The 23,371-nt window shown below is 35.4% G+C and overlaps 1 protein-coding gene across 1 annotated transcript in view; it reads left to right on the top strand.

Moving 5' to 3' along the window:
* The window catches only part of LOC128994296 (nucleosome-remodeling factor subunit NURF301), a 164,464-nt gene extending 144,857 nt beyond the window's left edge, over positions 1-19,607 (top strand). Inside the window, exons 36-38 of the mRNA XM_054418767.1 lie at positions 1,974-2,169; positions 15,961-16,045; positions 17,173-19,607. Coding sequence (XP_054274742.1) covers positions 1,974-2,169; positions 15,961-16,045; positions 17,173-17,375 — 484 coding nt within the window. The 3' untranslated portion in view covers positions 17,376-19,607. The remainder of the gene's footprint in view (positions 1-1,973; positions 2,170-15,960; positions 16,046-17,172) is intronic.
* Positions 19,608-23,371: the final 3,764 nt, after the last annotated feature.

The following is a 23,371-nucleotide window of genomic DNA, read 5'->3' as shown; positions in this document are numbered from 1 at the left end:
ATTATAATAGGCTGTACCGAGCTGTACCGAACCGATGACGGTAATTAAGCTTGTACCGTACCGTACCGACTTTTTCGGTGCACCGCAGACCCCTACTATTTATTTATAAACACTGCACCTTATTACTTATTAAATTTAATTGATGTCTTACTGTATAATTTTTAGCGTTTTCTGTCTGTACTCCAAAATGTTGTGTGGACTCAATTCTGTGTTTGTGTGTGTATGTCTGTTAGTAACACATTAATGTCCTAATTTTTCGTGGAAAAGACAAGAGCACCATTGTTAATAAACATTTCAACCCGAATAAAGTGTGCAGTAGTAAGGTTTAGGTAGTGTTTTAACTACTTTTAACCAGTGTGAAAAGTAACTTTAAATTACAGGCCTACCTTAGAGCTATGCCTCATAGATCTATACTGTAAAGCAATTCCTTTCATCGTTTGATATAAAATATGGACTAACACGATCGGGTGACATTTAATTGCGAAGCATTTGTTTTGGCTTTGAAACGGTCAGATATTGTATTTGAGAAGGTTTATATGTATTCCTAAACAGTTATAGTTTTGCCATCATATCTGGAAAAAATTCACACTAAATATGCAAACCAACTCCTGTTCTGAATATAAGGTTTTAACTTACTACTAGGGATGGACGAGATTGGATTTTTAGTTCGAGACGAGACGAGACGAGATTTTTTATTTCTCATAAAATTTTGAGACGAGATCGAGACGGGATTTCCCTTCTCATACACAACGGGAAATGCACGTTCGGAATTTTTACCTGATTTTGTAACATTTTTAGATGACTGTTTAAATACAAAAATAATGATAATAGGCAAGGATATTTACTATCTTTTATTAAAAAACATCAGCATAACATTTTTTTATTAATCACACCTAAATTATTAAAAATGCCTACGATTAGGAAACATAGTGATATCAGTTAGGATAGAGTTCAACTTATCCTAAAATAAAATAAATCATAAAATAAAATATTAATCTTTATAAAATAGTTACTTGTTTTGACTTTTTTATAGTAATAAAACATTCCTCACACTGCTAACACTTAACAAAACTTCTCAAATGTTATTAAAATAATTAAAGTAATATTTACATTTTTGAAGAATTAATTAAATAAGAACGCCTTCGCAAAGAAAACGCAACTACAACACGCTCCTGTATTGCGGGTATTGCATTGACTTTCTGCAGGCGTTTTTAATTTTTTATTTTTTTTTTATTTTTTTATTCTTGTCTCGATAAAAATCTCGGCCAAAAAGAAATCTCGTCTCGTGTAACGAGATTTAAAATTTTCCGAAAATTTCCCGAAATTTCGAGACTTGACCATCCCTACTTACTACTAGATTCCCGTACGTAGAACGGGCAAACAGCTAGTTGTGGAATATTTGTAATTAGTATTTTTATATACTTTATAAGTTTTGATGTTAGGTATTTTTCCTCTTTGCCTTTACTTCATCATAACCTGCAGTCTTTCATTGTCGTCATTTTAATGTGAACAGCAGGCAACTACGACTGTCTTTGTACTGCACGCAATGTGCATTGATATGATTTTAAAGGTTAAAATTAAACCCCCAGTTATATGTGTTGTCTGGAAAAAAGTTACAATTATCTTATTAAATTGTTGCTATAAACATGTTTATCCCCAAAAACTCTGACCTAATTTTGAAACCAAATTTTTTTAATTGTCATTAGAAAACCATGAATGTAAGATACTATCAGCTATTTACATAGTAATGTCAATGTATTAAATTTTAAAATAGTTTAAACACAATCCTGAAAAAAAACGGCAAAATTACTGGTAACCACATATGTGCAGATTTTGTACAGAGAACTGAGGTACAAAGTATTATACCGTACCGAACCTTACTGACCTTAAATTTTCTGTACTGCAGGCCCCTACACATAATCTGCCATACAGTGATTAGATAGATTGCTAAACCAAGGTGTTTTCAATTACAGGTTCTACATCTGTTGCGACCGTTGCCAGGACTGGTTCCATGGCCGCTGCGTTGGCATACTACAGTCAGAAGCTGACAACATTGATGAGTATGTGTGTCCCAACTGTCAGCGCAACTCGTCTATCAACTTTGCCAACATGAAGAATCTCAACACCAAGGACTTTGAGGCCTTGAAAAAACTCATCAAACAAATACAAGTATGTTTAAAGTGTACCTGTGCTACTGTCAAACAACTCTTTGTAATTAGTGTGATGATAAAAGATGTGGAGTAGAACCTACAACAAACCTTCTGTTAAATAATGACAAAAGTGGCTAACAAGTTGTCTAGTTCATTCAAGTATAAATATTTGAACCATGCCTCCATGGTGTCAACACTAATCAAATTACTTTTTTCTGGAAGACTCTGACTGACTATGAACAACTACAATTCAATTTGGTCTTTAATGAATGCTTGTTGGCAAAATTTGTCCTGCAAACACTCTATGCCTTTATTTACACAACAAATGTTGAGGTCATCCACTTCAATTCTCAGACAGAGAAAACTGTGGCCATCGACTCCATTCATCACATAGACAAAATTGTAGCTAACTTATCCGCTTAATTTCTTATGTAAAGAATGCTGCTGCCCTCCATTCCATCTTCCTTGGTCATTTTCTATTGCTGCCACATAATAAGTAATGTAACAATGAATGAATAGTTGTGCTTATAACCTCAAGTAAACTGTGCCATTTTAGTAAACATAGTTCTGTATCTAAATGGTTACTTGGCTTCGTCAAGTGATCCATTTTTTTTTTAGGTACACTACTGTTGTTTCAGACATCTATAACAGTCCACCATCAGGTGAAACAAAAACATCGATCAAGTCATCTAACCGATTTGGCTAGATCTGTCTTTGACATTGAAAACATATAAAACACAACAAAAACACTGAAAACTTAAAAACTAGTGATTGGTCGGTTGCTGATTTTATCGGTTCGGGGGTTTTTTTATCAGTTTTTGGTTTTTCGGTTTTTTCTTTAATTCAAAAATTATTTAGATACAAATTTTCTCTCTACTCATGTAAAGGTAGTACAAACGTTAAAAAATGGAATTTGCAATTTCTTAGGTAAGGGCTATTATATAGCAATTGAAAGAAGTAGATAATTTACAACACATAAAGTCATAGTCATATAAATTATTTTAAAATTTATTGATTTAAATGGTCGTTTAATGTGTAAATAATTTATTAGTAGAATAAACTGTTTACAATATTTAGAAACCCATGATATAAAGAAATGGGTATATATTTTACTCACTAACTTATAAAATAATATTAATTCGACTTTACAGTCAAAATTTACAATTTAACCTTTAACTTAATGAGTGTGACACATTAGCCCAAATACCCCCTCAACACTTTCTCGAACTAGCCTATCATATTTCTTATCAGTTTCAAAATGAATTATATGTTTATCTTTAGATGGTTACAATTATTAAAACCCAGATTTTTCTGAAAATAAAGGAAATTCAATATGAAAATATAATTGGGTTAGCACTTAATATTGTGTAGATTATTGTCGTTTCAGTTTCAAAGTTTAACATCAAATCATATCAATAATAAGTTTATCTTAAGCTCAATTAAATTGTCTTAGTATATTTTACTGCTCTACCAAAGAATCAAAATACCTTTATTTTAATAATATAAAGGCTTTTTTTATTTTATAAGGCCTATACCTGATTATTTAGGAGGGCCAATTAGAATAAAAGAGATTAACAATCTAAGTAATAACACTTTTATGAGCTTCAACTATTAACTTAACAAGTTCTCGGAAGTACTTGCTGCCCCCAACAAAATGATTATTGTCATGATAAAACAATAGTGGGTTTGGGCAAGGCCACACTAAAAAAAACAGGCCGTAATGCTCGTCAAGCATGACGTCACGATAGAAGACGGCAATGACGTAATGTTTGCCGTTTGTGATCAGCTGCTTGTTTTAATCTTTCCCTGGAAAATAAATACTAACGTCATTGCCGTCTTCTATCGTGACGTCATGCTTGACGAGCATTACGGCCTGTTTTTTTAGTGTGGCCTTGGTTTGGGACTGCTATATACAATATATATACAATATATTATTCTAATACACTCTCATCTGGCATACAGAATTTGTATATATGGAGCTACCTCAATATATAATTTGGACAAAATTCTGATAAAACAAAAAAAGCAATACGAATCATGTTAGGTTTAAAAAGCACAGAGAGTGTCGAAAACTTGAGATGTTCCAAACTTATCCTCATTGTTTACTTTTGAATTTGTATATAAGTTGAATGTTAATAAACCATGTGTTATGTATCCAAATACCTAGGCCTACTATTAGCTAAATTAATACCTCTAAATTATCACATGTGTTTACATACAGTAGAAGGGCAAAAGGTTCCACCTATTGTAAATTTCCATATTTCACATTCTCATCAAACACTGTCATTTATTTAATAAGCTAAATTTATAATCACTGGAAGTTATTTATACAGTTTGAATTATTTTACAAAACTAGGTGAAACCCGTCGAAATCGACGGTTATTTTCAAGGATTACGCTAATTCATCTAACTGCGATAAATTGAGTGAAATTGTACATATTTTGAGCATTTAGCATTGTTTAATGATTAATAAGTGTAAAAACTACCAAAAATGGTTGATCATTCAATGAATAAAGTATCTCCCATACTGTACGTCATCGGAGTTATTAGTATATTATCTGGTATCTCATCGTTTGGATTAAACTTTAAATAGTATTAAAATCGTATTGGTGGATCTTTTGTAGTTAAACACTTCCGTGATTTCATCAGTGTAATGCAGATTAATCTATGATTTTATTTGAAAAAAATATCTGTTTGTTGGGAAGACACGTTCTAACTTCAAAGGGAGATATCCATTACAGTGTAAGTTTGATTTTTCCTTCGTCACGTCGCGTCAGTTCATATCGTACTTCTGTGCTAATGAATAACCCTCTATCACAGTTTTGAGAAATTTGTTGTGGGGTTACTGTTAAAGCTGGAATTCCTTGACATGGGGGATGTCAGTTAGTTGTCTCAGCCATATCAATTACATAAAGTTGTCAATATAATCTCTCTACGGAATGTGAGGTGTAGTGGAATATACTTGAAGTGAAGTTGGTTTTTATTCTTAAACTGTTAGGGGCCTCCTCATTTATATGCGGCTTCATTGACAACAAATAATGCAAATGACATAGCAATGGGACATTTCCAAAAAGCAAAAATACTGTAAATTTGCTGTTACGTAAATATTGACGTTTACATGCATTGTAATCAACGTATCTTATAAAGGATGATGTGATCTAGTTTAAAAGGAATATAACCTTTCTGTCATGACAGTAGCTGCTTAAATATTATTTACTCATTGGGCCATATTTACAGCCAAAATGTTGTGTTATTTTCAATAACATATGGGTAAGTTACATAGATTTTTTTGCTGCTGATCAGTGCACATTAAGAATATATATTTTGGAGATAAATTAAATGGTTTTTGTTGCAGAGTAGCGCTAGTAAACATGCACAACCCTTTTTGTTAGTCTAATAACATTCAAAGGCTCTCTAAGAATTCAAGTTCTTATTTGTATAGGTACATATCTATATTATGTTTTCACTAAGCTGAATGAACACATCGAAGTAACTTCTCTGAAAAGTCTTCAGTATATTGCAGTTTTCCAGCTTAATGACTTTATTTATCATGCAAATATTTCTACATAAATATTGTAAAATGTTTTATCCAGTTGCTGTAAACTACTATTAATTTAACAAAATATGGACACGGTTCAAATAGGCACCGTGCCCTTCTGCACTTGTAGGCTATTATTTTGTATTGTATTACACAATTTAATATTTTTCCAATGATTGAAAACATATATGACAATAATCTCATGAACCTATGATGATCTGTCTAGAACAATATGATAAAAATAAAGACAAAAATGGTGAAAAGGGCAGTCACCAACCCGTAAAATAGATATAAGGTCAATAAGAAATAATTTTAAGAGTTACTGTGATAAAAGGATTTTCCACTGATTTCGTCATGGTATATATTGCAAAACATAACATGATACAGAAAAAAATTAATTTTAAAATCATAAAATAACATTGCAAATGCTTCTTTTGGACAATTCAGTAACTCCCAATTAATGTGTCTTGTTTAAAATACAATTTACAAATTAACAGCTGTTTCATTAAAAAGTATTATCCACATGGCCAAAATGTAAACAAATCTGTAGAGGGATCTTTAAAGGCTTCTGGGGCAGAGCCCTAAGGGAATTTACTTCGTTTTTCTTTTGATAGCCCATCTACAGACAAAGACCTTTCTTTTGACACCCCTACCAAGTTTCTACGCCCAGCCGTTCTCTCAAATTAGTGGAGACAAAGTTTCCAATTAAATTTTTAGATTCCCCCATGTTAATCTTATGGGAGATTATGGGAGAAAATCCAACTTTGATGGAAGATCCTGCCCAAACTAATAAAGATATCAAAAAACGAAAAACACTTTGCAAAACTACAGATCAGGGCAATTCTTATGACATTTTTATCATCAAAATCGGTCCAAAAATGAGGGAAGAGTTCTGTTCACAAAAATCGGCTTAGCGTATTATATATATCAGGGTGTATACCAACCGGGAGAACCGGGAAATAACCTTGAATTTGAAGGGACCTGGAAAAAACCGGGAAAAAGCCGGGATTTTTGGACCGATTCCGGGATTTTTATTTTAGCCCCGGTAGAAGATTGTAGTCGTAAAATACGTCTTGCCGCGATTGCGGGCGACGACGATGACGTTTCAGTGATCGCGGGATACAACAATGACATCTACACGTCCGCGGGAAATGTCCATGATTTTGCCGCGATAGCGGCCGACGACGATGACGTTTCCGTGACCGCGGGAGACGACGATGAGGTTTCCGTGACCGCGGGAGACGACGATGACGTTTCCGTGACCGCGGGAGACTACGATGACGTTTCCGTGACCGCGGGAGACGACGATGACGTTTACGTGACCGCGGTATACGACGATGATTACGTCTACACGGCCGCAGATTTTTATGATTTTGCCGAGATCGCGGACGACGGCGATGACGTTTCCATATCTGCGAGAGGCAATGATGATGTCTACACAGCCGCGGAAGATTTTCGTGATTTGCCGTGACCGCGAAAGACGGCGATGATGATTTCTACATGGCCGCGTGATATGCTCATGATTTTGCCGTGATTGCGGCCGACGACGATGACGTTTCCGTGACCGCGGGAGACGACGATGACGTTTACGTGACCGCGGTATACGACGATGATTACGTCTACACGGCCGCAGATTTTTATGATTTTGCCGAGATCGCGGACGACGGCGATGACGTTTCCATATCTGCGAGAGGCAATGATGATGTCTACACAGCCGCGGAAGATTTTCGTGATTTGCCGTGACCGCGAAAGACGGCGATGATGATTTCTACATGGCCGCGTGATATGCTCATGATTTTGCCGTGATTGCGGCCGACGACGATGACGTTTCCGTGACCGCGGGAGACGACGATGACGTTTCCGTGACCGCGGGAGACGACGATGAAGTTAACGTGACCGCGGTATCAACGATGATGTATACACTGCCGCGGGAAATATTCATGATTTTGCCGAGATTGCGGACGACGACGATGACGTTTCCGTGACCGCGGGAGACGACGATGATTATGTCTACACGGCCGCAGATGTTTATGATTTTGCCGAGATCGCGGACGACGGCAATGACGTTTCCATATCTGCGAGAGGCAATGATGATGTCTACACAGCCGCGGACGATTTTCGTGATTTGCCGTGACCGCGAAAGACGACGATGATGATTTCTACATGGCCGCGTGATATGCTCATGATTTTGCCGTGAATGCGGCCGACGACGATGATGTTTCCGGGACCGCGGGAAATGACGATGACGTTTTCGTGACCGCGAGATCAACGATGAGTCAATGATGGTGTCTACACGGCCTCGGAACATTTTCGTTATTTTGCCGTGATCGCGGTCGATGACGATGACGTTTCCGTGACCGCGGGAGTCAATGATGGTGTCTACACGGCCTCTGAACATTTTCGTTATTTTGCCGTGATCGCGGTCGATGACGATGACGTTTACGTGACCGTAGGAGTCAATGATGGTGTATACACGGTCTCGGAACATTTTCGTTATTTTGCCGTCACCGTAGGAGTCAATGATGGTGTCTACACGGCCGCGGAACATTTTCGTTATTTTACCGTGATCGCGGTCGATGACGATGACGTTTACGTGATCGTAGGAGTCAATGATGGTGTCTACACGGCCTCGGAACATTTTCGTTATTTTGCCGTGACCGTAGGAGTCAATGATGGTGTCTACACGGCCGCGGAACATTTTCGTTATTTTGCCGTGATCGCGGTCGATGACGATGACGTTTACGTGACCGCGGGAGTCAATGATCGTGTCTACACGGCCGCGGAACATTTTCGTTATTTTTGCCGTGATCGCGGTCGATGACGATGACGTTTACGTGACCGTAGGAGTCAATGATGGTGTCTACACGGCCTCGGAACATTTTCGTTATTTTGCCGTGACCGTAGGAGTCAATGATGGTGTCTACACGGCCGCGGAACATTTTCGTTATTTTGCCGTTATCGCGGTCGATGACGATGACGTTTACGTGACCGCGGGAGTCAATGATCGTGTCTACACGGCCGCGGAACATTTTCGTTATTTTGCCGTGATCGCGGTCGATGACGATGACGTTTACGTGACCGTAGGAGTCAATGATGATGTCCACACGGCCGCGGAAGATTTTCGTGATTTTGCCTGGATCATGGATGACGATGATTACGTCTCCGTGATCGCGAGAGACGGCGATAATGTATACATACCGCGGGAGATATCCAGGATTTTTCTATGATAACGTAAGACTGTGATGACGTTTACGTCACTGTGGGAAGCGACCACACAACCGCAGGAAATATTCAGGATTTTGCCGCTGTTGATAATGTGTTCATAAAAAATGAAGATAATATTCAGGATTTTGCTGCTATCGAGAGAGAAGATGTTTCCGTGGCCTTAAGTAATGATGATAATGAAAATGATTACTATAATAAGGATTATTACTTTTTCAACACTAGCTCACTGGACTTTGAAACAAATTTGATGTAAGTTTATATTGTATACTTAAGTTGCAAGTCTTAAATTGATTATAGTTTAAGTGGAACGAAACAAATACGCGGGAACCTGGAAAAACTTCGAAAAATCTGGAAAAAACCTGGAATTTCACTTTAATAAAATAGTATACACCCTGTATATAGATTATTCTTCTCTTTCACTTTCAAAAATGTAATTAAAATACTCTTCATATAATATCAACCAATCATAAAAGTAACAGTGAATAGTGACATCAAGAAACCAGTGAACTAATTGTTGAAACAGATGTATGAAATTGAACATCAAGAATCAAGATTTTTTTCAATTGAGAATAAGTAATGAAGAAGCAAGACAGGAAGATGATTTAAAAATTTTAATTGGTGATTTAACTTTACAGTATTTAAAATATCAAGATTTTTCTCAATTATTTTATACATATCATTTTTACCTCAAGAAATATATTTGTGGAGAAGACTACTATAAACTTTTGGGTGAGATCAAACTGAACTTGTACTTTGCTAAATACTCACATTCCAAAATTTGTATTGGCTTTTGCCGTTTTGAACTTTTACCTAAATTATAATTTTACTAAATTCAAAATTTGAACTTTCTTCTTTTCAAAAGTGTAAATTGAACTGTACATAACTTGTGATGAACATTAGGCTTATGCCTATCCAACATCACATAAGCCTACTTTAAGCCGGCACATTCCTAGAACCCTGAGATTAAGAGTTTTGTCTAAATTTATAACCCTACTTATTTGTACAATTTGACTAATAAAAGGTTTATATGTATTCATCATTGTAAACCCTGGACATTTATTTATTACTTATTTACCAAACAAAGGTTAAAGAACTTTGCAAACTTATTTAAAGATCTTAAAATTTTGACAGTTTACAGTCTTTATGTCTTAGAAACAATAAAGTATGTCAAAGAACATGAAAGTGATATATTTTTTGAATCCAAGCATCATTATGATACCCAAAATAAAATTATTTTTGATAAACATAATCTGCATTTTTATAAAAACAAAACTAAATATATGGGCACCAAATTTTTTACTCAGTTGCCAAATTTAATTAGAAATGAGCAAAATTACAATAAATTTAAAAAATTTCTGAAAGAATATCTTGTTAATAAAGCTCTCTATTCTTTTTCGGAGTTTCCTTAAGTGAGGGCTCCACTACTGGTTGCCTGGGTTTTATATATAGTTTCAAATATATTGTATTTTAGTTATATAGCATGGAAGTATGGGATTTTTAGTTATATGTGACTCTATTCTGATGCTGCTATGTATTCATACGAATAAAGTTTATTTTGACTTTGACTTTGACTGCTAATGGTTTTTTTATTGCTTCATTAACATAGTGATAAACTATGAAGGTCGTAAACAAACATCTGATAAACCTTTATGTTCTCCTAACCAAATAGCTACGCTCGTGGCAAAATGATTACACAATAACCGATAAATCGAAACTGACTTTTTAGTCAATCCTCGATTTCGGTTTTTTGCTAAAATCCGGTTAAACCGACAACCGGCCCATCCTTCTTGAAACCGATAGACATTTATCTCCAAGTGTGTGAAGTTTACGGAAACAACGTAATGAATGAAAGTTCAGTGAAATGACCAATGGTGCATTCAGTTTTAAAATGCCCGAACTGACGCTCGTGAGTCATAACGAAGCGAAGAGCGGACGCTCGAGCATTGTGACCGATGGAACTGGTCGCTAAAGTTGATGAAAAGGTTCTCGAAAACTGCCGATTCACAATAACAGAGCATTCGCTTTGTTGTGTGTTTCAAACATCAAAGTCCGTGAAACTTGAGGAAAATAATGGCCGCCAAAGGAGTGTGGTTACAGCCCATAAAAGCTATTAATGAGATGGATTTTGAGAACAAATCAACCAATGAATAAATCAGTTCTACACCCAGCCACTCCAAATCACAATCGATATAGACTTAGACAAATGGAAGAATAGAGGAACAGGAACAACAATTCAATAAAAGACATAGAGTGACCCAGGTTAAGGATTACCAAGAAAACACTAAATTTTGGGTATCGTACCGAAGAGAAGATTGGGTAATCAAGGAGAATTTGGAGAACAGGAAATATAACGTAAAAAAAAAGGGAGGTAGACATATCAGGAATTCAAAATTTTTATTCCCAATGTTCTCCTCTGGAGAAAAAAAAAGTCCTGATAGAGAAAATTGTGAAAGAGAAGATCCCCATGTATACAAATAAATGCTCCAATATTAAATATGCAGATCCGTCAAAAGGGCTCTGCCTCAGAGGGTTTTAAGTTACAGTGTTAATCAGCGAATTTCAAATCAATATTTTAATATTTTTCACATGATCAAAGATTGATTACAAAATATCGATTACCATTATTTTTAGAGGTGTGCGGATAGTGAAATTTGAGTTCGGATTGGATGGTTATGGATCGGATCGGATAGTAATAGGTTCGGAATCGGATATTTTCGGATTCGGATAGATCACTGTTATTTAATAAATTAATAGCTAGGTTAACGTCATTTTTATATATCGTAACATTAAACCAATGTTTTTGATCAGATCAAAATTACTTTACTGTACGGTGCATTACATTTATTTACCTGGAAAGTGTTTTTATATGTTTTTATGTCCCTAGACCACAAATTAAGTCATTGATTTGGCTTAGGTCTATTGTAAAGTATGCTTAGTAGCCTACATACCTAACTTACAACTCTTTCAAATACTAAACTGTATTAAAAATACAAATGTTTTAAAATAGGCCTAGGCCTAGCCTACTTGTTTTTGTTTTCATTGTATGCTAAACAAATGTAAATAAATGTCATAACAATGACTTTAATTGAGATAATTTGGGTAGGCCCTACTGTTAGGGAATAAATACTGTAGACATGTTGTCGACTTCAAGCTGAGTGTTTCCGTTGACTATCCATCCCAACAGATTGCACTATCTATCACTAATGAAAACAACTGACTGCATGTCACACGCTAAAATATAGCCCGGTCAGCTGGTAGCTGGAGACAGATGTACGTATTGAATAGGGATGGGATGAGCTTCGATAGGTCAACCATCGATGTTCACCTTCGTATATCGATTGTCATTGCTGTATTTATTTGTTGATTCGGTTATTTTCCACGGCGACAATGACAATATGAATGTTTTAGTTTTGTGTCATTAATAGACGATGACTCATCGACCGCTGTAACGTAGATGATAGGAACCAGTGGTGTTGAAATTATTACGTTGTGGGAAACTAATGATGATTTAAGTAACCTTTTAAACATTTTGACCTCAGTCTCAAACGTCATTATATACAGTCTATCCGGAAATGTCGGATATTTAATCTGAAATTTTTAATGTCATAAAAAGTCTTAAGTCTTCAAAATCGGCTGGCTGGGATGGCATTCCATCTTTTTTAGTCAAAGCTTGTTCTGATAAACTCTGTTATCCTTTATCAATTCTTATTAACAGATGTTTTGTCCATCATAAATTCCTAGATATACTTAAATATAGTGTTATTAACCCTGTTTTAAAAAAAGGGGATTCTTCAGTTTTGGACAATTATCGGCCTATCTCCATCCTCCCTACTTTCTCTAAAGTATTTGAGAAGGTAGCTTTAAACCGATTATCTAATTTTTTTGAGAGCAATCACATATTTTGTGAAAACCAGTTTGGTTTCAGGAAGGGTAGAAATACAACTAAGGCAATTTATGAGTTTGTTTCGGGCATTTCGGAGGCTGTTGATAGATCGCAGTACACAGTCGAAGTGTTCTGTGATCTGTCGAAGGCCTTCGACTGTGTTGACCATGACTTGCTCATGAAAAAATTGAATTACTATGGGGTGAGTGGTAATGCACTCCTATGGGTTCAGTCCTATCTGGATAATAGGAAACAAAATAAATAATATTGTTCAAAGTAATTATTCCATTGTTAAAGCTGGTGTCCCTCAAGGATCAATTCTGGGGCCATTCCTTTACTTAGTCTTTGCTAATGATCTACCAAATGCAGTTCATAACTCCAAATTAATAACATATGCAGATGATACTACTCTTTTATGTAAACACCCCATCTGGGTAAATTTATTTAAAATGCTAGAAAATGACTTATCTGCTATGAATTCTTGGTTTAAAGCTAATGGCCTTCTTTTAAATAAAAATAAAACTTTTGCTATTAATTTTCATTCCAACTACTCCAATTCAAAATACTCTGATGACTCTTATGTCAAACCCTTATTGCAGACAGCAGATAGTTATAAATTCTTAGGGTTACACGTTGATCCTTCCTTGAAGTGGGATGAGCATGTCAATTTTTTAACAAAAATTCTCCATAAAGGTCATTTTCTATTTCTAAACTTATCAAAAATCCAGGAGATAAACATTTTGAAAATGGTTTGCTATGCATATATCTATTCAAACTTAACATATGGAGTGATATTTTGGGGCAACTCACAGTCTTCTCCGGCAATATTTAAGATTCAGAAAAGCATTGTCCGTGCTATGACAAATTCCCCCCATATTGCATCAGCCAAACCAATTTTCAGGAAACTAGATATTCAGCCTTTACCTTGCATTTTCATTCTACATACCCTTCTATTTGTTAAAGAAAATTTTCACAAATTCACTCTTTTAAAATCTACACATAACTATCCTACACGTAATTGTAATCTATCTATGCCGATACATCGAACAGCAGCTTTTGAAAAGACACCATTCTATACAGGCAGCCGATTATTTAATAAACTACCTTCTCATATTCACAATGAATCTTCTGCCAAACCATTTAAAAGAAAACTTGTTAACTATTTAAAGAGCCATATGTTTTATTCAGTAGAGTATTTCATTTTATATAGTAATAGTGGTTTGTAAATGGTTCATGTGGAGAGTTTGTTTTCTCATTATGTTTAAGTTACATTTTAATTTAGTTTTTAACATTTTTGTATCATATTTTTGACATGTTATCTATCATTGAGGAAACTCCTCTGTATATGGTGTAATTTGTGACAATTTACATGAATAAATGAATAAATTTAACGGATAGTATCGGATATCAAATTTTGGCTCGGTTCGGTTACGGATATCCGGATTGAATTCAACAATTGTTTGACTAAACTTAACATGTTAGTCTACCTTTAGTGACATATTTTCGTGTACTTTAAACCTCTTCTAAGCATAACACATGCCTAACGGTACGTCCAGATTCAGATCCAGATTTTTGGCGCTTGGTTAATCTGAGTCAGATATTTTGTTGTTGGCCACAGTGGAAGCAGGAAATGCTTCTTTCTATATTGCGTTGAGTGGGAACCACTGAAACGTATTATTAAAATTGGACATCAAACTGTACAATTGTACGTATTGTAAGAAACTGGTGTAACCTACATAAACAAACAAAACATCCTGAAGACCCTTTAGTGGTAACCCTAAAAGTAAGAATAAAAAAAAATAATAAAACCAGCAGCCACTACGGTCACTTCCATTTGAATGCAAGTGCTATTCCTGTTGCCGAAAATCTGAATCTGAATCTGAATCGGCGTGCACTCTGGACGTATCGTAAAACCATCTTATGGTTCTACATTGAAAAATTACTCTTTCAACAAACATGCCTGCACATTTACTGAAAGATACAGTTGCAGAAACATTTTAAAAACAGCTATTGGACTTTGGGAATAGCAAAATTGAAATAGACCAAACCACAAAAGGGATTGGTTTTCTTCAAAACTGTAACCAAATATTCAATCTGTTGTAGAAAAATGCATTACCAGACTTATCAACATATTTCAAAGATCCAGAGTGGCTTTGCGAACGTGCAATTTTGCCCCCTAAAATGGTAATGTTAACAAGCTAAATGAACAAATTCAATTGTAATTGTCAGGAGAGTTAGTAGAATATAGATCAATTGACACAGTAATGGATGAGGAGAAGGTTGTCAACCATCCCATCGAATTTCTTAACTCAACAGAGCCACCAAGAATGCCACCACATTTAAAGTCATTAAAAGAAGGAACTCTAATACATTGTTGTAATGCTAACGCAAAACTGTGTTATATCCACCCAAGCTGTGCAACGGAACCAGACTGACAATAAAAAAAATGTCATGAAATTTAATCGAACAAACAAACAATCAGTGGTAAGTTCAAAGGAAAAATAGTCTTAATCCCAAGAATATTGATGATATCATTCCAATTACCCTTTGAACTAAAATGTCCTTTGTGTTTTGCTTTCTCAATCACTACAAGGCACAAGGGCACCTGCTTACAGTGCCTAACAGTAAGGGAACCTGACTATCTCCGGTTTGAATTTAGAAAATGTATGCTTTTCACACGGACATCTGTATGTTGCATGCTCACGTGATGGTACGCCTAAAACTTATATATTTATACACCTAATGAAAAAACCAAAAACATTGTTTATCACCTACCATTTAAGTAAAATAAAATATTCTCTTTTTGTTCATGGTATATTTTCTATTATTTATTGTTAACAACAGATTACCATTTAAAATAATAGTTGTTAACGCACGCTGGGTAACGCTAGCTATTAAATAAAAGTAACCTATATCCTGTAAGTGGAATTGTTTGAGCTGAAAAACAAAAATTAATGAGTTTTTTTTTAAATAAAATTATGTAAAAAACATTATAGAAAAACATTGTTCTCATTGTTGTATCTCATTCCGCCTATAGGCGGATTATTGAAATTGATCTTTAAAACTTGATGTAAAATAAGGAAAATTCAGTATGATTAATATACTGTAATGTAGTTTAATCAGTTATGAAACTCCACTGTCAATAACACAAATTTGTATTCCAGACCCACAAAAGTGCCTGGCCATTCATGGAGCCTGTTGATCCAACCGAAGCACCAGATTATTACAAAGTAATCAAGGAACCTATGGGTGAGCACTTGTTTCTTTAATTACCAAAAAATATTAATGCAGTAAAATTATTACAGTAGACTCTCAGTAATCCGGCAGATATAGGACCGTGATACTGCCAGATTAGTGAAAATACCGGATTGCTGGAATCTTATCAATAAAAACACTTGAAATACACTTAAAACACGTCTCACTTAAAACACCAATATTGCCACGATATGGTGTAATGACGATGACGTTTCCGAAATTGTGGGAGACAATGATAATGTCTAAACGGCCGTGAGAGATAATCATGATTTTACTACGATCGCACATGACGACGATAACGTTTTCGTTTCTGCGGGAGGCGATGATAATGTCTACACAACCGCGGGAGATAATCAGAATTTTGCCACGATCAAAATGTGGCTTAACATGTGTTACCAGGCTTTTGTTACCAACCTCTCAACAAAAATGCCCTGCCATTAGGCTCTGCTTTGATTTGCGCTTGGCCAAAAATAAGCCCCGCTTTCATATCATTACGCTCTGTCTCGTGAACCCATTTTTTTTGTCGTCGCTTATATAGTCCGGGACTATCGTCTGGTCGCGGACTATGAAGTCCCAAGCTTGTGAACCGCCTTTGTATGTACTATTTATTATTAGTTTACGCTGGACTAGCCTACATATCATGTTAGATAGTTGTTTTTTTGTAGCAATGGGGATTAAATAAGACATCAATACAAAAACAAATATCATTTATTAAATACGGGCGTATAAAAATCATTAAGTGGCACTTTTTATAACTGCTCAACTCAAATTTTCGAGTTGTTTTTACTACTCGACTCGGGGTCGAGTATTTGGAAAAAGTCAAGTAATTACTCAAAAAGTTGAGTATTCGCCCACCCCTAGTAAGAACAAATCCTTTGGAGAACCTCCCAAATTAAAAGTATCCCGTCTGTAGATCAAAAATGTATTTTCCCATAATTTTGGCACATGTCCTTTATTTATAACTGACTACCTTTTTATTAAAATAAAATCAATGTTTATCAAACTTCTTTACAAAATGGAGTAAATGCTTAGCACAAAAATTAGAGTAGTTTGTTTGAGAAAGAGACATAGCACCTCTTATAAGATTATTCTCAAGCCCATTTTAATTCTTATTTTTTCAGACCTGCAAACCATTGAGCTGAGGATAACTGAAAGACAGTACAAGAAATTAAGTGAATTTATTGGTGATATGACCAAGATATTTGACAACTGCCGGTATTACAACCCAAAAGAATCGCCATTCTTCAAATGTGCTGAGTCCTTGGAAGCGTATTTTGTGCAGAAAGTGAAAGGTTTGAGAGACAAGTTGGTGGACAATAAGTAGCAAGTGTAACTATATTTTGGGTAAGGTTTGTCAGTTTGATCTCACCAATAAATAAATCTTGATTGAAATTTCCTACCGAAGCACCTTGGTTTTGTAAGTATAATATGTGTTGACTTATTCGTAAGTAATTATTCATTGAATGAATATCAAAACCAATGACTTAATTCAAACCATGCATTTTCAAAGTAGAACACCTGATTTTGTATTGAATTTTATACACCAAAGTTAATGACATTTTAATTTATTTAGATTTTCCGAATTGGAAACATTGCCTTATATAAATATTTGTAGATCAGTAAGTATCAGGTTCTGTCGAACAACTGTGTCGGTTCATGAACATTTGGTTTAGGACAGGCAGTTTGTAAAAATATTGACAGGGTTACTGTGTGTAAATAGTTTGTACAAATGTAACATAAGGTAAATTATTACTAGATTACAATATTGACTCTTAGAGTATTAGTTGTACAAAGAAGAGACAAGGCAGTTCTTTTTAAAATCGTGATAAGAAGAAATATGACTTCTGAGAGAACTTGTGTATGTGATAGCTATTTTATTTTATATTTTATATTGTATTGCATCAAATAAATCCCGTTCATAAAATTCCTCGCTGTTAGTTTTTTAATTACAAATTAATATTATTTACATGTTTTACGGCTTATATGATTCTATGTTGAACTTTAGATGTCCATTTGGCATTTATTTATTATCTAATTTATAAAACCCTAAAGGCCGCTGTTTATCCTAAACATTCCTATTTTCAGCACCTGTACACTGTACAGTGACATATTCCAATTAAATTGGCTTTCCTCAGTTTAAACTTACCTTCCCTTAAATATTTCCCCTATAAATCCTTAAAAGAAGGTTTTCAAAGGAAGATAAAAGTTTATACTGGATATAGCTTAGGGTAATGGTTACTTTTTGATGACCAATATGCTGTTTTAGTCAAATATACAGGAAGATAAAAAGGGTTTAGGACAAGAGAAACACAGCTAGGATCTTTTATATCTAATTGGATTTTTTACTACAATGCTTAATTTATTCTCCAATCTCCATGCTACTGTGATACTTACTTTAATTACATAAACTAATCTTTAATTCTTTAAAGTGAGGAAGCAATGAAAAGAAGTTTATTCAATTTTATTTGTATATTTGAATTTAACGTTGCTTAATTTATATAACCTTACCTAAATTTGTATAAGTTTAACCCCATTTTAAGTTGACAGATTAAGTAGACATGTTTTTTTAACACATTTTTGCACGAAAGGCAATGTTTATTACTAATTTTTAATTATTTGTATAGCAGTATAAATGTTTTTCAGTTGTGTGCCATTTCATATCAATACATGATTTATCTACAATAAGTAAATGTACCTTTAGTATTTAAAAAACAATTCTGGTACAACATTGTGGTTAGTGGATTAATTTTTGTTATGATTTCTTAAGGATGATAATTGATAACATTGTTAAACATTTTTGGTTAAAATCTATGTTCATTGGTTTGTAATCAATCTACTTACAGTTCTGTTATATCGTTAATCTAAAATGTTTTACAAATGTAGACTGTAATTTGTAATATAATTATTTGAATTGTATCAGATCCCTCTATTTTTGTCTTGTGAGAATTACAATGAAGAGGTCCCATGGCCTTAGAGCTAAAAGCAGTTTTAGTCGAAGACCATCCTAAATTTCATGATCACTTTACAAGAAATAAAATCAAAGATAATTTGTATATTGGCTTACTCTAAAAACAACTAAAAATTCTTTTTATAACAAAAATCTCACATTTATTTACAAAAAAAGTTGTATAGCACTATTTTTAAGATTTTCAAAGTGTATTGAAAAATGTATATTTGATTTGTTATTTTAATACTTGTATAATATCAAATTACTGTTAATAGTTTGAATTTCTCTGAAGTAATATTTTTGTACAGTCCAGAACTATATTTTGAAAGTATAACCGAGTGATGAAATTGACGTAATATTCTAAGAGTGTAAAAATGATGTCTCATAATGTACATATAATATATTAAAAGTATTTGCATAGCAGTTAAATTTAGGACAAAACTTTTATACAAAACTGTTATTTAAACAAATATTTTCTATGTAAAATTCACATTTTGATCTTTACTTCTGTATTCAACTTCTGGTTTAAGTTAATCAAATGGATTTGTATAATAGAATTGTGTGTTTTAGATATTAGGATCTTGTTAAAATAAATCATCTGGTGTACATTTTACTTGTGATTTGTGTTTTCCCAGTCCTCAAACATTGTTTTAAGCATTTGAACTCCACTATATCTGAGACAAGACTTACATGGCAAAGCTTCCACTTACAACTATCTTGTAAGTGAGAGTAACTCAACAAAAGCTACTAAACGCTAAAATAATGACATGTGCTGCAACCTGGTACTCCTGGTAGTTTAATTTAGAAATACCCTGAGGTGGATGGTGACCTTGATGGATTTCACAAGCCCTGATGGGGAAATAGTATATTTCATTACTAGTACCGAAAGTGGCATTTTCTAGTGCACACTCAAGTTTCATGTGTGAGGCAAAGTCCAACTCGGGAACACCATATTTCAAGCACGTGATTAATTAATTATTGCTCAAAAACAGTTTATTGAATCAGTACAAAACTTTCAGGACGAAGTTGGCAATTTTGTAACAACAATATTATTTGATTAGCTCTGTTCAATCATATTTTGTAAACATAACCTCAAATTTACTCAGTTAATAGTGGCGAGTCCGCTGGAGAATTGCTCAGTGGAAGAACAACTTGTAGTCAACAGATTTTTTGTTGAGAAAGGTAGTGAAATCCACAAAGGAGTGTTAAAATTATGTGGAGGCATTTGTTGGAATCGTTCAAACGTTTATAAATGGGTAGAACGGTTTCAAAGTGGCCTACAAAACTTTCTGACAAGCAAGGCAGTGGACGACAGATCGAAGTTGGGACTTCCTCTCTTCTCGGATTGACATGTTAATTTGGGACAATGAGGCTTGTTGTTAACCACGTTTCGTAACTGGTATGTTTTCCGGGGCAGGTTGTTGCAAGGCCGCACTAGATGTTGGCCCAACGCCCAACCCCCATAAGCCCTTGGAGGACTGGGCTCGAGTTGCCTGCCTTTCGCCTACCTCATAAGTTCACGCCAACCTATGAGGCGTTTCCTACCCCGCACTACGGGAAAGCATCAAGACAACTCTTGCTAACAAATATTTAGGAGTAACTGTAAATAGTAGAAACTCGGAAGATGAAGATATACCGGTACTTAAGTTATCAAATGCCAATAAGGGCTCTATTACACTTGGTCACCAGGAGACATCACTGGTGACCTGACATGCTGGTGGGCACTGGTTCTTACGGCGCCTATTATACTAGGGTCACCGGTTGCGTCACCAGCCTTTGGTGACTGACTGGTGACTCTGCCCCGTGACCAGATGAGTAACCACTGGTGACCACGATTTGTCGCTGGGTACTGAATCAAATGGCACATATTACACACAGTCACCGTGGTGTCGTCACCACTGTATTTTTGTGTTCTGCAAGTTCAGATTGTTTAATGCTAGTGTAGTGAGTGGACGTAATGTCGGAAAAGTATGAAGAAATGCTACGTCTTGCTCTTTTGATGAGGAAAAGGAGGAGACTAGGTTTTTCCCTTTCTTGGAATCTTTTTCACCACTACATTTTACACTAGACTGGCTTCCTTTCACTGAGTCGTCTTCCCTTTTCCCTTTCCCTGCTTCTCTTTCCCGTTTATTCACTAATATTTGTTCACTGGACATTTTTTTAACGCGGATAACAGAGCACTTGGCCCTTCAACGAGGTGACAGCGCTGAATGTATGTAGACACTGGAGTTGAGGGGGTTGGTCTAAATTTTTTTAATTTTTTTTATGATAGGTGGAATGCGTTCCCTGCACACTTCCCGATACGTTGAGCGCACCTCCTGGTGACTTCTGGTGTTGTGAGGCTGGCTGCCCGTACAGTAACTGGTGTCGCCTGGTGACCAAGTGTAATAGGGCCCTCCAAGTGTTGGGAAGCCTGTTAGAAGTTGGTCTCATCCTCATCTAAAGTATTATCTCACAGAACCAAAATACAGCTATATAAGACAATAATTCAACCTATTCTGTTATATGGTAGTGAAACATGGGTATTGTCCAAGAAAAATAAAAACCGACTCATGGTGTTTGAAAATAAAGTCCTAAGAAAAATATTTGGACCAGTGCAGGAGGGAGAAATGTGGAGAATAAGGAAAAATAGAGAGCTAAGATCACTATACACCGACCCAGATATTGTTGCAATAGTTAAAGGAAGAAGGTTAAGTTGGGTAGGGCATGTGCTAAAAAGAGAGAAAGGAACAAGACTGTATGAAGTTTGGAGAGCCACACCTGGAAGTAAACGTCCATTGGGAAGGCCGTAATTGAGATAGACAGACCAATTATTGAACGACATCAGGACAATGGGTGTAAATGTCAACTTGGTAGAAGACAGAGAAGGGTGGAAGTGGAAGAGGCTGGTATACGAGGTGAAGAATCAACTGAGATATGTGGAGCCACGGCAGTAAGTAAGTAAGTACCAAGTACCGTACGTAACAGGTGTATAACCGTTGAACTGATAGTAAAAAAGTAAATTACAATTACAAATGTTGGAACAGTCCATCATAACATTATTTTATTCATGTTGAAGCCTTCCAGAATTGGTAATAAGTTATAGGCTAACAGGTTACGTATCTTGACGTCCACAATTCCTCAGTCGAACTTCCGTTGACTAGTTTCGACTACTAAGGTAGTCATTTTCAAAACGGAACGTTAAATTTCATTCATCAAATGTTGTCAAATTTGTTAAATATTTTAAATATCTATATATTATATTATCTATAAGTATAAAAGAGGATGTTTGTATATATATGTATTCGTTTGGAAGTGATAAACTCAGACACCGCTGAACCGATTGCCACGAAACTTGGTACATACGTGTAGAATTTCATGGAATAGGTTTATACACCATCAATTTCATGATCCGTCCAATCGGCTCCGCCCCAGTGGCTCTGGAGTTTCCCATGTTAACCTTATGAGAAATGGAATTAATGAATCTTAACAGCTGTTTCAATTAAACAAGTTGGTTCTGTTCTATGATGTTCAATAGCATTAAAGTTACAAGGATTACCAAAAGGGTGCAGCACTATTATTTCTTTTACATTTATGACAACAGCTAATTTGCAACCAAAAGGTGAGTGAGCGTAGCGAACGAACTTCAACCTGGAGACGTGGAGGCGAGTTAGCGTAGCGAACGAGCTAACCTGAAGGCAAGTGAACGCAGCGAACGAGCTCCAACCTAAAGGTGAGTGAGCGTAGCGAACGAGCTCCAACCTAAAGGTGAGTGAGCGTAGCGAACGAGCTCCAACCTAAAGGTGAGTGAGCGTAGCGAACGAACTTCAACCAGGACGTGATTGAGCCATGCGAACGAGATCATCTTGAAAATTAAGAAGTTAAACGGGGCAAAGCCCGCGGGTTACAGCTAGTAATTTCTAAAGTGCTCTTTTTTGTCGGCATACCAAATCTTCCTTAATTCTTCACCAATACCAATTTACATAGCGTGGTGGTTTACCGAAATGCGTGACCTGATGGATTAAAGCTACAGACCTTTTTTGCACGTTTCTTCCATACCCTAAATACGGACAATTTATGGGGGGGTTCCCGATTTTCAGGTCCGCCATCTTGAAATACGACACCATCTTGGTTTTCTTTAGAGGGATTGAAAATGGCCTAATATCACACAAAAGGACACATTTACGCCATTTTGTATATAACATGTTTTGTTCACTATTATATATATGCTATAAAATGAGATAAAAACCACTTCGATAACTTATATAAATAGTCTTGAAGATATCATCTGTTATAGTTGAAAATTTGATAAATTCCTCTACGCCACATGTTGTTTTTGCTATATATCACCCAAAATCAAGGGTACGTATCTGTTATAATAATATATTTTGTTC

This window comes from Macrosteles quadrilineatus, unplaced genomic scaffold (assembly GCF_028750875.1).
Source record: "Macrosteles quadrilineatus isolate MER2022 unplaced genomic scaffold, UCM_ALF_1.0 Scaffold_1__1_contigs__length_201487025, whole genome shotgun sequence".
Taxonomy (NCBI): Eukaryota; Metazoa; Arthropoda; class Insecta; order Hemiptera; family Cicadellidae; genus Macrosteles; species Macrosteles quadrilineatus.
The sequence above is the reverse complement of the archived record's forward strand: the minus strand, read 5'-3'. Positions and strand labels throughout refer to the sequence as shown.